The sequence below is a fragment of the Gorilla gorilla genome, chromosome 10 (genome assembly GCF_029281585.2).
Source record: "Gorilla gorilla gorilla isolate KB3781 chromosome 10, NHGRI_mGorGor1-v2.1_pri, whole genome shotgun sequence".
Classification (NCBI taxonomy): Eukaryota; Metazoa; Chordata; class Mammalia; order Primates; family Hominidae; genus Gorilla; species Gorilla gorilla.
In genome coordinates this window covers 137,667,257-137,684,686 of record NC_073234.2, presented here as the reverse complement: position 1 = coordinate 137,684,686, position 17,430 = coordinate 137,667,257, and the positions used below count along the sequence as shown (strand labels likewise).

Sequence of the window (17,430 nt, the reverse complement as noted above, 5' to 3'; positions counted from 1 at the left end):
TCCGTATTTCATGAGCACATGTGGGGTGTTCCAGGAAAATAGGGACTCACTTGGCTTGGCAGGAGCAGAGTAGGGAGAAGGAGATTAAGGCTACTTCACAGAGGAAGTGGATACCATGCTAAGGAATTTGGAAGCTTATTCTAGATCAGGGTGTACAACTTTTTCTATAAAGACCCAGATAATAAGTATTTTAGGCTTTTGCTTGTTACAAAGTGCAGGTCATACAGAGGAACCTCCTTGTCTCTGTCATTGTAATGTGAAAGTAGCCATAGACAATACAAAAAGAATAGCTGTGGCCATGTGCCAATAAAACTTTATTTGCAAAAACAGAAAGTGGGCTGGGTGTGGTGGCTCACACCTGTAATCCAGCACTTTGGGAGGCCCAGGAGGGTGGCTCACCTGAAGACAAGAGTTCAAGACCAGCCTGGCCAACATGGTGAAACCCTGTCTCTACTAAAAATACAAAAAAATTAGCTGGGCGTGGTGGTGGGTGCCTATAATCTGAGCTACTGAGGAGGCTGAGGCAGGAGAAGCATTTGAACCCAGGAGGTGGAGGTTGCAGTGAGCCGAGATCGTGCCATTGCACTCCAGCCTGGGTGACAAGAGTGAAATTCCATCTCAAAAAAAAAAAAAAAAAAGCAGAACGTGAACAGAGTTTGGTCCTCAGACCGTAGTTTCTAATTCTTGTTCTAGGATGGCTTTTAAACTATTTTGGATTCCAACCCACAGTAAGAAATGTATTTTATATCATGACCCAGTACATACACACATGTATGCGTGTGCATGTTAAACTGAAACAAAAGTTTTATTTAAAAAAAAAAATAAAACGAAGCCACCACTAGCTTCTCTAACAGCGTGTGATAAGCTTTTGTATTTTCTACTCTGTGCTGTTTTTGGTACTGTTGCTTTGTTTTGGTTTCGTTTGGTTTTGGTTTTAAGATGCTACTTGCAACCCACCAGCTTGATTTCATGATCCACTAATGGAACATGATCTACAATTTGAAAAAACACTAAAAGTCAATGGGGAGATCCTTGAAAGTTTTCTGAGTGGAAAAGTGACCTAATCCCTGAATAAGTTTAGGAAGTGGACATTGCTGCATGTGGTTTATATAGGTGCCCCAAAGATAATGAGAACTGTGGTATCAGTATTAGAGTCACTACTTCCTGTACTTTGATCATGGAAAATCAAAAGCTCAGAGCTATGTGTCGTTTGCCATCTTCCATTTTCTCCTGAGTTGGAAATTCTGTTTTGTGCTTGGCTACTGGATTGGTTCTTCCAGTCATTGCACTCAGGTGCTTATTCCCTTCCACTGCTGCTCAGGTTATGTGAAATTACCTCCAGAGAAATTTGCACCTAAGAAACAGGGCGATGGTGGTAAGGACCTCCCCACGGAAGCAAAGAAGCTGCAGCTGAATTCTGCAGAGGAGCTCTATGCTGAGATCCGAGATAAGAACTTCAACGCTGTGGGCTCTGTGCTCAGCAAGAAAGCAAAGATCATCTCTGCAGCATTCGAGGTGAGGCAAGTTTTGGGTGTCATTCTGGAACTCTAGGCCTCAGGTAGATGCCCACCCCTGAGGGGAATAAGAGCTCCAAAAATATGTAGCCATTAAACCAGGCTTCAATGCAACTTTTCTCATCTTCAGTAACTGCAAATTCAGTATTGGAAGATCCAAGATTTTCTTTCATTTTAAACTTTCTCAGACCCGCGTTGCATAAAGTTCTTTTTGTGTGGAGGGTAGGTGGAGGCGCAAGTGTGTGCAGTTTACAGACTTCCATCATAAACATTTGCTTTATCATCTTTTAAATTATTTCCTACCTTGCCTAAGAGGAAGCCATCTGTACTATAAATAAAGAATCCTCTATAATAGAACTTGTGGTTCATGCTGAAAACTCAAGTTTAGCCAGTTTGACTGCGGCAGGGGAAGTCAGCACGTGTGGCAGGTGATAATGAGACTGAAATCCCCAGCAACCCAGAGCTTTGAAATTGGTGGCTTCATTATCACCTTCCTGCCTCCTCTTGCCCGTTCACTAGTTTATTCTTGCTCAGGCTGCTTTTTGAAACGTGGGAATTCAACAAGATCATAAAGTCTGAATATTTCGACTTTGGAAACATAAATGGGAAGTTTTTGAAAATGAATTTTTCACTGAGTATGTAGTTCTAGTTTTTTTTTTTTGACAGGGTCTGGCTTTGTCTCCCAGGATGGATGTAGTGGTACAATCATGGCTTACTGGAGCTGCTACCTCCCAGGCTTAAGCAATCCTCCCACCTCAGCCTCCCGAGTAGCTGGGACCACAGGCACATGCCATCATGCCCGGCAGAGTTTTTTGTTGTTTTTTTTTTCTGTAGAGATGGGGACTTCCTGCGTTGCCCAGGCTGGCTTGGAACTAGGCCATGTAATTCCAGATTTTATCTTTCTCAGGAATTATATTCGTTAATTGATTTTCATATTTCTGAAGTTACTTTTGGTTTAAGTTATTAAATGTTGCCAAAAAATATTATCATCACCAAGCTATGTTCGCTTTGTTCATAGACTATACTCAAGACTAAGGTTCAGGCCAGGCACAGTGGCTCACGCCTGTCATCCCAGCACTGTCAGAGGCTGAGGCAGGAGGATCGCTTGAGCCCAGAAGTTCTAGACCGGCCTGGGCAACACAGCAAGACACTGTCTCTACAAAACTCTTTTTTTTTTTAACTAGCTGGGCAGTGGCGTGTGCCTGTAATCCCAGCTCCTCGGGAGGCTGAGGTAGGAGCCTAGGAGGTGGAGGCTGCAGTGAGCTGTGATGACACCACTGCACTCCAGCCTGGGCAACAGAGACCCTGTCTCAGCATCAAATAAAAGACTGAGGGTCAACAGAAAAAATGGATTTTTTTCTGTTACACAGGAAACTTTTCCTCTTTATGGTACCCTCTAAACATAATTTTTTGTCATAGTTTTTTACTCAGAAATTTGTATGGTTTATATAATACTATCTTTCACCAATACTCAGATGTCCACAAAATACTGACACAGTGTTTAAGCTGGTACATTGGAAGACAGACTCTGAGGCATTTGCTTCTCTAAAGAAGTGCTAATTCAGGAGACAGGCACCATGAACTCTATTATTTCAGTGATATATATACTTTTCTTTTCTGTTTTTTTATGTAATGTTAGAGCTGTGTTTGCCCTGATTTATTTGTATTCCATTCTTCCTTTCTCATTAATATAAATGAAACATCCTCTGAACAATACAAAAACAAAGCACTTAAAATATCGGCTGGGCGCGGTGGCTCACACCTGTAATCCTAACACTTTGGGAGGCCAAGGTGGGTGGATCACCTGAGGTCAGGAGTTCAAGACGAGCCTGACCAATATGGTGAAACCAGGTCTCTACTAAAAATACAAAAATTAGTTTGGGCATGGTGGTGGGCACCTGTAATCCCAGCTACTCGGGAGGCTGAGGCATGAGAATCACTTGAACCTGGGAGGCGGAGGTTGCAGTGAGCCGAGATTGCGCCACTGCACTCCAGCCTGGACAACAAAGCGAGAGTCCTTCTCAAAAAAATAAAATAAATAAACTATCTTCCCTGCTTGAGGCACTGCTCTCTTGTTTATTTCAGGAAAGACACAATGCTAAGACCGTGGGGGAGATCAAGCAGTTTGTTTCCCAGTTGCCCCACATGCAGGCAGCAAGGGGCTCGCTTGCAAACCATACCTCAATTGCAGAATTGATCAAAGATGTCACTAGTGAGTATCCTTTGTAATGATTGTTTCAGTCTGGGGCTACTTGCACATACAACGTTTGACACCTAGGTCATCAACACCACAATGCCTCTTCGGCAGAGTCAGCTCTGTCTTAATACCACGTGTTCTTCTCAGTGTTAATGAAGTATACATATGTTAATAGTTAAGAATATTCCAGGCGGGGCGTGGTGGCTCATGTCTGTAATCCCACCACGTTGGGAGGCCGAGGCAGGTGGATCGCCTGAGGTCAGGCATTCGAGACCAGCCTGGCCAACATAGTGAAACACCATCTGTACTAAAAATACAAAAATTAGCCAAGTGTGGTGGCGGGCACCTGTAATCCCAGCTACTCAGGAGACTGAGGCAGGAGAATTGCTTGAACTGGGAGGCGGAGGTTGCAGTGAGCCGAGATTGCACCGCTGCACTCCAGCCTGGGCGACAGAGCAGGACTCCATCTCGAAATAACGAAAGAGAGAAAGAGAGGAAGGGTCCATTTTTTAACTCAAATTTTTTCATTATCATTTATATGAAAAATATTTGGAATGTAGATAAGAGAAAAAAATTATCCATAAGTTTGCCATCATAATTTGAGATGGTTAATTTTTTTAGTCTAGCTTTTTTCCTTTTTTTTTTTTTTTTTGAGACAGAGTTTCACTCTTGTTGCCCAGGCTGCAGTGCAATGGCACAATCTTGGCTCACCGCAACCTCTGCCTCCCGGGTTCAAGCGATTCTCCTGCCTCAGCCTCCCAAGTAGCTGGGATTACAGGTACATGCCACCATGCCTGGCTTATTTTGTATTTTTACTAGAGATGGTGTTTCACCAAGTTGGTCAGGCTGGTCTTAAACTCCCAACCTCAGGTGATCCGCCGCCTTGGCTCCCAAAGTGCTGGGATTACAGGCATGAGCCACCGCGGCCAGCAGCTTTTTTCCTTTTTTGAAGGATTACTTATTGGCGCATGTTCTTCCCTTGAATACTCTGTGCAGAATTGGTACAAAGAGTATATGTTGAGTATTTTGAAAGAGCTCAGAAGACATCTATTAAAGCAGACATGAGTTTGTTTGTTACAACACAGGGCTGTAAAAGCTGCGTAGGAGATTGTTTTATGAAGTATACTTCGAATCTTAAGTAAATCACAGTTATCGGAAAATCAGTCCTTTGTTTCCCTGTTCATAGGAGTGGAAACCAGTTGAAATTGGGTTGAACCTAATGATGAAAATGAAATGTTCTTGAGAAATTAGCTTTCATTCATACTGATGCTCATTCTGGGGTCTGTACTGAAATCCTAAGGATACAAAAGAGTGCACTTGTCGACTATATCTAGTGTAACTTAGGACTGCAGAGGCCTAGCGTTTTCCATGTTTCCTAAAAGATTTTCTTCAGGTGATGACTTGAACTTATTGCTTGCTTGCTTTTTTGCATGATGTCTGGTTTCTTTTCTTTTGAGACAGAGTCTTGCTCTGTTGCCCAGGCTGGAGAGCAATGGTGTGATCTTGGCTCACTGTAACCTCCGCCTCCCCGCCTCAAGTGATTCTTGTGCCTTAGCCTCCTGAGTAGCTGGGACTACAGGTGTGTGCCACCGTACTCAGCTAATTTTTGTGTTTTTGGTAGAGATGGGGTTTGGCCATGTTGGTCAGGCTGGTCTTGAACTCCTGGCCTGAAGTGATCCACCCACCTCGGCCCCCTACAGTGCTGAGATTACAGGTGTGAGCCACCGTGCCCAGCCACATGTCTAGTTTCTGAATCGTGCTCTGTGTATAAAAGCATGCCACTCAAGTAAATTAACATTTAATTTCTAAGTTGCAAATTTGCTAATTTCATTTTAGCTTCTGAAGACTTCTTTGATAAATTAACCGTGGAACAGGAGTTTATGTCTGGAATAGACACTGATAAGGTATGTGGACAAAAAAACCTCTTTAACAAGTAATTGAAAGCTTATTAAACCTCAGATTATAGCCAGATAACTAACTGCTTTGATTCCCATGCCTTGCCTAACATTTTTTTTTTTTTGAGACGGAGTCTCACTCTGTCGCCCAGCTCGCTCTGTTGCCCAGGCTGGAGTGCAGTGGCGCCATCTCCGCTCACTGCAAGCTCCGCCTCCCGGGTTGACTCCATTCTCCTGCCTCAGCCTCCCGAGTAACTGGGACTACAGGCGCCCACCACCACACCTGGCTAATTTTTTGTATTTTTAATAGAGACGGGGTTTCACCATGTTAGCCAGGATGGTCTCGATCTCCGACCTTGTGATCCGCCCACCTTGGCCTCCCAAAGTGTTGGGATTACAGGCGTGAGTCACTGTGCCCGGCCACTTAAATATTTTTAAGAGCAAATGCAAAATGTGCAAGTGTAGATTTTATCAAGTAACAGATATTTAACATTATTCTGTGCAAGACACTTTCTGCCATACATGGGAAGATGAGACCCGGCCCCTAAAATCAAATCTGTGTCCAGATAGGCATATGGAGTGACCAATTGTATTCTCAGCGGCCTTGGGCTCCAGTGACTTGGCCTGATCACTGGGGTGTGTGTGTGTGTGTGTGTGCGTGTGTGTGTGTGTGTGTGTGTGTGTGTGTGTTGGCCAGGGTGTGTATGTGGCTGGGGCTAGCAGAGCTATTTCGGGGAATGGTTAGGGACTGTGGAAAAATAACTCATTTTCCCACGTATCTCCTTTATTGGACTTTGAAAAATAATGATAAACATCAAGTTAAGTTCCTAAACCATGTAGTGTGTGTGTGTGTGTGTGTGTGTGTGTATGTGTATGTATATATGTATATGTAAATGTATATGTATATGTATGCTACTTTATTTCTAGGTCAACAATTACATTGAGGATTGTATCGCCCAAAAGCACTCGTTGATCAAGGTGTTAAGACTAGTTTGCCTCCAATCCGTGTGTAATAGTGGGCTCAAACAAAAAGTTTTGGATTATTACAAAAGAGAGATTCTCCAGGTGAGTATATTTTTAAATTATTAATTTGCCAAGGGGGACAGCATCTTTTTAAAAAATGCTTCATGGGCCGGGCACAGTGGCTTACGCCTGTAATCCCAGCACTTTGGGAGGCGAAGCAGGTGGATCACTTGAGGTTAGGAGTTTGAGACCAGCCTGGCCAACATGGTGAAACCCCCATCTCTACTAAAAATACAAAAATTAGCCAGGCATGGTAGCATGCACCTGTAGTCCCAGCTATTTGAGAGGATCAGGCAGGAGAATCGCTTGAAGACAGGAGGCGGAGGTTACAGTGTGTCAAGATCACGCTCCTGCACTCCAGCCTGGGCAACAGAGTGAGACTCTGTCTCAAAAAATAATAATAAAAAATTTAAAATTAAAAAAAATAAAAAATACAAAGCTGCCATTTTGGTATCTTGTAACCACTGTTGTATAAATTTTTTAACACCTAGAGGAATTGGTCTTGGTAGCCATCACTGTTTATTGTATTTGTGTGATAATAATAGCTAACAGGCTGGGCACAGTGGCTCACCTCTGTTTTCCCAATATTTTGTGGGGCTGAGGCAGGAGGATCGCTGGAGGCCAAGACCAGCCTGGCAACATAGCAAGACCCTGTCTCTACAAAAAAAATACAAAAATCTACCAGGCATGGTGGCTGTGTCTGCAGTCCCAGCTACCCAGGAGGCTGAGTTAGGAGGATTGCTTGAGCCCAGGAGTCCAAAACCAGCCTAGGCAACATAGCTTTTTTACAAAAAGTAAAAAATAATAATAATAGGTAACATTTATTGAGCATTTACTATGTGCTAGGATCTATTGGAAAAACTTTATGTGCATTCATTTGTTTCATCTTCACAATACCTCCTTGTTAACTGTAGTTACCATAACAACAACAGCAAATATTCACAACAGCCCTGTGAGTTAGAGACTGCTATCGTCCCAGTTTTATGGATGAAAAACTGAGGCACAGACTAGTTTAGGTAACTCACCCAAGGTTACCTGGCTGGTAAGTGGCACAGCCAGTGGTAAACCAGGCAATTTGAGTGTAGCGCCCATGTTCTTAACTCGGCAATTATACCACGGAGGAAAAGAACTTTCTGCAAATTTCTGATGACAGTTGCTTAGCAGGTTTACTTAAATTAAGCCTGTGATCCTTATAAGGAAAAGGCCACTCTTGTTTTTGAAAAGTCTCCCCTTTGTTTGAAAATGACTCAGGTAGTATTTATTTGCTGTTACCAGTGACAGTTAAGTACATTTTTATTAAAATTGAGTGCTCATTAATTTTTTGTTTTTGTCTTTTTTTAAGTTATGCATCCTTGTGTAAGAGTCAAATACTGCAGAAGTACACACAGCAAAATGTGAACGTCCCCTGTACCTTGCTCATACCCCAGTTTCCCTCCCCAGATGTGACCAGTGTCAGCAGTCTGATTTGCTTCCTTCCAAACTCCATTCTTTGCATTTAGACAGAATGTTTCCATACACAGACTTCAGAGCAAGACTGGCTGGATCCAGGTTTCAGCTCTGCTCTTCACTAGCTGTGTGACCTTAGGCAGGTTATTTAAACATCTCTGTAAAATGAAGGTAATGATACCTACGTCATGGGGTTAGAGCCGGGATGACTGAGTTAATGTATGTAAGTGCTTAGACCAGAACAGTGCCCAGCTCATAGAAAGTATTTTATAAGTGTTGGCTACTTTTTAAAATTTATTTATTTTTTGAGACAGTATCTCACCCTGTTGCCCAGAGTGGAGTGCAGTGGCACAATCTTGTCTCACTGTAACGTCCTGGGTTCAAGCAATTCTCCTGCCTCAGCCTCCCGAGTAGCTGGGATTACAGGTACCTGCCACCAGGCCCAGCTAATTTTTGTATTTTTAGTAGAGACAGGGTTTCACCATGTTGGCCAGGCTGGTCTCAAACTCCTGACTTCAAGTGATTTGCCCGCCTCGGCCTCCCAAAGTACTGGGATTACAGGTGTGAGCCACCGTGCCCAGACCTTGGCCACTTTTTAAAAATAGAAATAATATGCTACTCTACATGTTACTGTTTTTTAAATATATTCTGGAGACCTTTCTTATCAGGATGTATACATATGCCTTACTCTTTTTTAGAGCTAATTATATCCCTTATAAAAATATACTATCATTTATTTGATGCTCACTTAGATTGGGTCCATAAATTCTGACTTTAAAGTAAAAATTTTAAATTTCTCTTTGAAACAGTGAGCTGAATTAATAGTAACAGGCAAGCAGTTTTAGGACAAGTTTCATCCCTCCACCCTGTCCTCTGTGCCCATCCACTAACATTGCTGGACTTTGGTAACATGTCCTGCAGTACAAACCAAATTGATTTGTTGGAAGTGCCCTTCTTTGAAAATTGCAGAAATCCTTTTCCTGATCTGACATCAAGGCCAAATGACTTCCCTTGCAGACGTACGGCTATGAGCACATATTGACCTTACACAACCTGGAGAAGGCCGGCCTGCTGAAACCGCAGACGGGGGGCAGAAACAATTACCCAACTATACGGAAAACATTACGCCTCTGGATGGATGATGTTAACGAGCAAGTAAGCCACACTTCTCCACCTCGTCTCAGCTTAGGGACTGGTTAGATCGTCCAGGTGACAACACATGCTTCTGAACCTACACATCTGCCTTGCTTTCTAAAAACAATTTTCTAATGTTTTTGAAAAAATAATGCACGCATTTATTGTATCCATCAGAATCCTAGAAGGACACAGAGAATGCTTTTAAACTGGGGAGTTTCTGGAGAGTTTAATAAAGATGTGGGCTGGGCACGGTGGCTCACACCTATAATCCCAGCACTTTGGGAGGCCGAGGCAGGCAGATCACTTGAGCTCAGGAGTTTGAGAACAGCCTGACTAACATGGGAAACCCCATCTCTACTAAAAATACAAAAATTAGCCCAGCATTGTGGTACGTGCCTGTAATCCAATCTACTTGGGGGGCTGAGGCAGGAGAATTGCTTGAACCTGGGAGGCGGAGGTTGTAGTGAGCTCAGATCATGCCATTGCACTCCAGCCTGGGCGACAGAGCAAGACTCTGTCTCAAAAAAAAAAAAAAAAAAAAAAAAGTTATGGGGCAGGCTCGGTGGCTCATGCCTGTAATCCCAGTATATTGGGAGGCTGAAGCGTCAGATCGCTTGAGTCCAGGAGTTCGAGACCAGCCTGGGCAACATGGCAAAACCCTGTCTCTACAAAAAAAAAAATGGCCAATGGTGGTATGAGCCTTTAGTCCGAGAGGCTGTGGTTAGAGGATCACTGAGCCCAGGAGGCGGTTGCAGTGAACCATGTTTGTGCCACTGCACTCCAGCCTGGGCTACACAGTAAGACTCTGTCTCAAATAAATAAAGATGTGGGAAGAGTGGAGAGGCAGTGCGGTGGGGAGCCCTTGCCAGCCACGGCCTGAAGGGCAAGGAGAGGGGGGTGTTCTAGAAACTTGTCTTAGAACCTGGAGAGAAGAGCTGTGGTGAGGCCATCTGGTGAGGTAAGGGGTGAGGGGCCTCTGGCTGAGGGTATGGTCAACCTCCAGCAGAGGAAGCTGGCCAGTGACAACGTCGTCCTCACACTGCTGCCCACTCTCCAGTTCACTCTGGTGCTTTGTCTTGGTCAGACCCAAAGAGAAGGCATTGGAGTGTGTTGGTGTGGGATGCACAGGTCCATCTCCGGGCATAGAGCATTGCGGAGAAGGGTGGAGAGTGTCTAGAGGAGTCAGTGGAGATGTCCAGCACTCATAAACAAGCCAGCCATGGCCAGGCGCGGTGGCTCACACCTGTAATCCCAGCACTTTGGGAGGCCAAGGCAGGAGGATCGCTTGAGGTCAGGAGTTCAAGACCAGCCTGGCCAACATGGTGAAACCCTGTCGCTACTAAAAAATACAAAAGTGATCAGGGCATGGTGGAGCATGCACCTGTAGGCCCAGCTACTGTACTCAGGAGGCTGAGGTGGGAGCCTCCCAGGAGGCTGAGCCTGGGAGGTTGAGGCTACAGTGAGCTGAGATTGCACCGCTGCACTCCAGCATGGGCGACAGAATGAGACCCTATCTCAAAAAGAAAAAGAAAAAGGAAAAAAAAAGCTATGCAAAAGCAGGGTCATCAGGGCCAAGTGAGTTTCCTTCCACAGTTTCCCCTCAGAGGCAGCCACTGTGGCCAGTTTTTTATCTATCCTTCCAGAAAGATTCTGTACATATACATTTTTACATAAAGAGTGCATATTCTCTACTGTTGGTCTCCAAAGTGGGGTGCACTTCGCTTTACATTTATTACTTATTCTAATGTTTCTACATTTCAGTCTTTTTTGGTTTTTCATAAGGAAGTTTATTAGGCCGCCTCTTGCGACAAAAGCTCATAACTAGACAGTCTCCTCTGTCAGGAGCAAAATTAAATGATTTTTTCCCAGTGGGAAAATAGAGACCCTTAATGTCTAGAGTCTATCATATACATATTAGTTCAGCTGTCTTCACTGTTCTGACCTTTCTGACTCTGGACCCACCCACCACTTAACAAAGGATCTTGAAGGGTCTTCTGTGATCTTCCCCTTCTTTTAAATTTTTCTAAATTGCTACATAGTGGTTTTGAGGCTATACCTTATTTAATGATTTAACAGATTGCTATTGATAGAAATTCAGGTTGTTTCCAGTCTTTACTATTACATGCAGTGTTGCAGTTAATACGTTTATACTTTGGTCTATTATCTTTTGTTCTGCAAGCACCTCTGTAGGATTAATGCCTAAAAGTAGAATTGCTAAGTTCAAAGGTTATTGCACATCATTGCTCAGCTAGGGAGTGCCCAGTTCCCCCCAATATGTTTCACGCTGGCCGGACGCGGTGGCTCAGGCCTGTAATCCCAACACTTTGGGAGGCCAAGGCAGGTGGATCACCTGAGGTCAGAAATTCAAGACCAGCCTGGCCAACATGGTGAAACCCTGTCTCTACTAAAAATACAACAATGAGCCAGGAGTGGTGGTGCACACCTGTAATCCCAGCTCTTTGGGAGCCTGAGGCAGGAGAATTGCTTGAACTCGGGAGGCGGAGGTTGCAGTGAGCTGAAATTATGCCACTGCATTCCAGCCTGGGTGACAGAGCCAGACTCTGTCTCAAAAAAAAAAAAAGGTTCATGCCAAACCAAATAATTCTTCATCTTCTGTACCTAGAGCTGCTTTGAGTGGCTTTTCAATATTTCAGTCAAAATTGAAGCTCTGGCTGCTAAAAATTGAGCCCAGCTACGGTGGATTAGAACAAGGCATGGCAGGGGTGGGGGTTGTATATCTTTAAATCCAAATCAAATAATTTTGGATTACCCAAAAGGCCACAGTCAGGTAGCTCTAAGTCTCTGTATCTATAGGGTTTTTGTTCTTTAATTATCTCACAGAACCCCACGGACATATCCTATGTGTACAGTGGGTATGCCCCGCTCAGTGTGCGGCTGGCCCAGCTGCTTTCCCGGCCTGGCTGGCGGAGCATCGAGGAGGTCCTCCGCATCCTCCCAGGGCCCCACTTTGAGGAGCGGCAGCCACTGCCCACAGGACTGCAGAAGAAACGTAAGTCCCAGTCCAGCATCTACAGATGATTATGTACTGTTAGTGTGGTTTTCAGGTATTGTACAGTTGCTTTGTAAAATACTTAGTAAAGCACTTAGGAGTCAGAATTAAATACACCTCTTTTGTTCGTTGCTAATGTATATAGTAAGAACTCGAATCGGATTATTCCCTGAGGGGTAGCAGCTTTCAACTTCTGTGTTGAGAATCTCAGAAGTTAAAAAAAAATGTTGAGATCAAAATCAGTATTCTTAGGTTTCAGATGAACTGTCTGGATGAAGGCACTTGTTTATTCTTATGAATGATAAAATGTTTGAAGAGGTGGGAAGAGAAGCATTAATAATAAATAGTTTTTAATTCTGAAATGTTCAAATTTTAGGTCAACCGGGAGAAAACCGAGTGACTCTGATATTTTTCCTTGGGGGCGTAACCTTCGCTGAAATTGCTGCCCTGCGATTTCTCTCCCAGTTGGAAGATGGAGGTACAGAATATGTCATTGCCACCACTAAACTAATGAATGGAACCAGTTGGATAGAGGCTCTGATGGAAAAACCTTTCTAGGATGTTCAGAGGAGACTTAACAAGTGTACTGCAGAATAAACTGCCTCTTTGAAGAAGTTGCTGAAAGGAAGTAAAACCCCATAGAAGAAACATGGGAATACAGAATATATTCTGGGGTCAGCTTCTTAAATTATACTACTGTTTACTGCTTTCTCCATCTCTTTTGTATTCCTTTTTTTTTTTTCCTTTGAGACGGAGTCTTGCTCTGTCATCCAGACTAGAGTGCAGTGGCACAGTCTCACCTCACTGCAACCTCCACCTCCTAGGTTCAAGCAATTCTCCTGCCTCAGCCTCCTGAGTAGCTGGGACTACAGGCATGCACCACCACACCCGGCTAATTTTTGTATTTTTAGTAGCCATGGTGTTTCACCATGTTGGCCAGGCTGGTCTCAAACTCCTGACCTCAGGTGATCCACCTGCCTCGGCCTCCCACAGTGCTGGGATTACAGGCCTGAGCCACCGTGCCTGGCCCCTAATCTGCTGAAGAAAGAAGAATAGAAGAAAATCAACCTGAGTAAAAGCAGCACTGGTTTTGAGTTTTCTAAGCTCAGGGTCTTCATTAGAGACCTCTGGAAATACATTAAGGATGGTGGGGGTAGATAATCCATTCAGCCAGACAAACGGGGCCAGCTCTTAAAATAAGAAAGCTGAGACTGAGGAGGTGAAACTGAAAATAAAAAGAGAAAGTTCATCCTCTAATCCCCAGTGCTGTATTTCTTCAAGGCGCATCAGGCCTAGGACAGTGGTTAAGTGTTGGGAGCTGGAGATCATTTTATCACTGAGTTGAGATTTCTTTTTCCTGCAGAGTATGGGAGATTATATTTAGGGTCATCAGTCACTGTCGCAACTGATCACTAAGGCAAGTTTGCTTCCTTCTACTTCTTACAAAGCAAGAGGTTTAGGGGAGCTTCTTGCCCAGAAACAAAGTTTATGCTCTATGTGATCAGCTACATCTCTTTAGGTTCCATACTTATCAGGGGCTTTTGACATGGAAGAATGTGATAACTGGGGAGCAGCCTTCTGAGAATTCAGCCTTTGAAGTAATTCAAAGACAGTTTCTTAGCACACACGTTAACTCCAGACACAGCAGTGGTGGGTGCCTCCATTGAGGTTTCCATTTTCTCTTCTGTCCATCAAGGGCCCAACATCCAACTGGTCCCACAGTGAGCAGGGGCAACTCTTTTTTCTTCAGCATCTGGCCACTTCGTTTCCATGGTAACTGCCACGTGTACTTTTCTAGCAGTCTGTGGCCACTCCGTACTCAGCTGAAAACACTGTTTCAGCCCCCTCTCTGGTGACCTCAGCCTTCTCCAGGTGTATCTCTTGATGATCTTGGAGACCAGCAGCCACAGCTGCTGCTACTCCTGCAGGAGACTGTCAGGCTGTGGTGGGGGGCAGGGGTGTTGGAGGAGAAGTTGAAAATCCGTGTGTTCTCTGCCTCTCTACTCCTCCATCTTAGCTTCTGGAGGAGTTAAGGCACCAAGGGCACCAAGTCAGGTTGGCAGTTTTGCTGCCCTTGCCCAAGCCTCCAGCAAAACTAGCTGGTCCCCTGCTTTGCTGGGTCCTAGCCAGGTGTGGTTTTGGTTGTTGATTAGTAACCACACATTGTTTTTCACCACCTTTTTCATTAGTGGAGGTTTTTTTTGTTTTGTTTTTGTTTGTTTGAGACAGAGTCTCACGCTCTTTTCGGGCTGGAGTGCAGTGGTGCGATGTCAGCTCACTGCAACCTCCACTTCCCGGGTTCAGACGATTCTCATGCCTCAGCCTCCTGAGTAGCTGGGATTACAGATGTGCACCACCACACCTGGCTAATTTTTGTATTTTTAGTAGAGATGGGGTTTCACCATATTGGCCAGGCTGGTCTCGAACTCCTGACCTCAGGCGATTGGCCCACCTCGGCCTCCCAAAGTGCTGGGATTACAGGTGTGAACCACCGTGCCCGGCCCATTAGTGGAGTTCTGATGGGCACGGTAAATATTATTAATGAAAGAGAAATTCTGTATACTTTTTAAAAAATCTCTTTAATAAAAGAATGAAGGGTGGCAGAGATAATAATTGAAAGATTAGTTTCTCATGGAATTAATTTGGCCTTGATATTCAGTATTTGGAAATGTCTTAAAGAAAACCATTTTCATTGTAGAAAATCCTTTTTTAAATACTTGTTATATCCCAGGGAGATTAGTTTATACCTTCCACCTCAGGCAGTCATCAGCTGCTTTAGAGAATGAAATCCACCCTGCCCCTCCATTTTTTGGTTCCTGGGGTTCAATTCAAGTCTGGTCAAGTCTCCCTGGCTGGGGATTCTGTCCTGGGAACAGATACTCAGTTGTAGTCTCATGTGTCATGAGACTCTCCCAAGACTCTATATACTTGCTTGCTCAGAGCATAGTTAGGGCAGCTCCTAAAAATGCATTCAGCAGAAGACTGAAAAACTTCAATTGTTTCATTTGTATGCAAAGAGAAAATGGTAGATAATTATATATTATACGCCTTTGTGTAAGTTCATTTAATACTTGAAGCAGTCTTTGTCTCAAAAGAGTATGCCCTTACTGAGAAAGGATATGTGAACGGTACATTTATTGTTGGGGAGAGTGGATTGTTTACATCATGTCTGGACTTTTGTCTAGTTGGGTAGACAGTTCTACACCAGCAGCCCCCTTAATAAAGAAGTCTACACAGACACTGTTTTGTGTCTTGCTATACAGTGTTGAATTCTAACCAACAGAGAATTAAGTATTTTGTTAATTGTGGAGCAAAAGAGTAATGGTTGAAAGAGGGATGATTTAAAACAGCACATTTAATTCTCAGAGAAAACTGGGACAGTCTCATTGTGAGTTCTATTCGATTCAGATCTGCCCTCACTGCAAATGGATTATGATTAAGCATGATGTGTTGGTCGGTCTTGTTCTCAGTTGTACACTAAAGACCAGCCTGTCACCAGGAGGAAGTGTTTGTATTGAGCAGTTTAATTCAAGAAGAAATTATTTTTTTGAGATGAGCTCTTATTCTGTTGCCCAGGCTGGAGTGCAGTGGCACAATCATAGCTCACCGCAGCCTTGAACTTCTAGGCTCAAGCAGTCCTCCTGCCTCAGTCTCACGAGTAGCTGGGACTATAGCAAAGCACCACCACACCCAGCGATTTCTTTTTCTTCCTTTTAGAGACAGGGTCTATGTTGCTCAAACTCCTGGCCTCGAGAGAAATAATTCTTTTTTTCTTTTTCATTAAATTTATTATCTTTTTAATATTCTGTTGGCTAGGGTGGTCTCGAACTCCTAGCTTTAAGCAGCCCTCCTGCCTCAGCCCCACAAAGTGTTGGGATTATGGGTGTGAGTCACCACACCAGCTGAAATACTCTTTTTAAAATACCAAAATGAACTGGGTGTCTAAAGCAGACAGTAAGAGGGACTATGATAAAGATGGTGAGGCAAAAAAATGCAGACATCACATAGATGGTCTTCTTTAGACTGAATTTATTGTAGAGTGTGATATATTCAGTCGTGGTTTAATGATGACATCCTATAGAAAATAGAGGATACCTTTTTGGTCAGACAACAGAAGAAAAAGCCAGTTATTTAAAATTTCTCAGATTCTTTTATTTCTAAATGGATTAGTGTGAATTTCAAGCCACATAGTGTTTCTTTGCTTAAGTTACTCCGTTGCTGTAAAACACCCAAAATCAGGCGGTAACAAGGGGCCGCAAAGGCTAGAACACTTAACTGCCTGGAGACATCCATTTGAAGGATGTGAGAGTTAAAAGGGAACAGAATCAGGCCTATTTTTAATAGCCTGTCTGTTTCATCCATTATTTTGGTGTGGAGGAGGGTATAAATCTTAGCTGTACTCCGTTTCCACTAGGTAGGACACGGAAGATGACCAGTTCTCTGGGGGAGTAATTACTACTCACTGGCTTCCTGAGCAGCTTGATAATGTTCTGCTCCTGTTTTCAGCCTCACTGTGGCCAAGGCAATAATTTGATAATAAGAGATCCTGATTAAATTAAGGAGCCATTTGCTTCTGGATGATGATGTTGATAAAAGGGTTGATGTCCACACTGCCTGCTCTTTTCAAAGGTCAGAAAACAGTCTTGAACTAAAAACTACGGCAACAAGCAAAATAATCAGAAGCAGCATAGTTTATGCTTTCGTTTCCTTTGTTGTTGCATCTGGGAAAGTGTCTGTTCTTTGCAGAAATCCTCACTGGCTCCTTTTGCCTCACATTGTGAGGAGGTGAAATTGGAAGTGTCACATTGGGAAAGCATCTGTATAATGAGTCTGTAAGCTGCAAAACTCTTTGTAAATCGGAATCAATCACTCAGGAGATCTCGGTCACTTAAGCTTGGTTCTCCCACCCGTGCATGCTTGCACTTGCATGTTTTTTAAGACAACAGCTTTTGCTTTAGTAGTTGGGCTGTCGCAAGTGAACACTGTCCAGTGGTTCTTCTGGTGCCCAGACTCGGAGGAGATGGGACTGCTCTCAATGTGTTTGTTAGAAACGAAACTGTTGGCACTATAACCCCATAACCCCTTACAATGTTCAGAAAAAAACAAGAAGGGGCTTGAAATACCCACTAGTGTGCCGCCTGCTCAGCCCGTCTGGGTCTGTGAAACCACATCTGAGCCCAGTGGGCTGTGGTGGCGACACAGGCGGAG

The 17,430-nt window shown here is 43.8% G+C and overlaps 1 protein-coding gene across 7 annotated transcripts in view; it reads left to right on the top strand.

The window, feature by feature from the left end:
* Window positions 1-15,462, top strand: part of VPS33A (VPS33A core subunit of CORVET and HOPS complexes) — a 35,976-nt gene extending 20,514 nt beyond the window's left edge. For 6 of the 7 annotated variants that reach the window (XM_019038977.4, XM_019038978.4, XM_055358244.2 and 3 more), the window contains exons 7-13: window positions 1,322-1,515; window positions 3,600-3,726; window positions 5,548-5,615; window positions 6,534-6,671; window positions 9,093-9,230; window positions 12,054-12,222; window positions 12,599-15,462. In XM_019038977.4, the coding sequence (XP_018894522.1) occupies window positions 1,322-1,515; window positions 3,600-3,726; window positions 5,548-5,615; window positions 6,534-6,671; window positions 9,093-9,230; window positions 12,054-12,222; window positions 12,599-12,780 (1,016 nt within the window). In that variant the 3' untranslated portion in view covers window positions 12,781-15,462. The remainder of the gene's footprint in view (window positions 1-1,321; window positions 1,516-3,599; window positions 3,727-5,547; window positions 5,616-6,533; window positions 6,672-9,092; window positions 9,231-12,053; window positions 12,223-12,598) is intronic. The other variant, XM_055358246.2, reaches the window with a different exon arrangement.
* The last annotated feature ends 1,968 nt before the right edge of the window (window positions 15,463-17,430 follow it).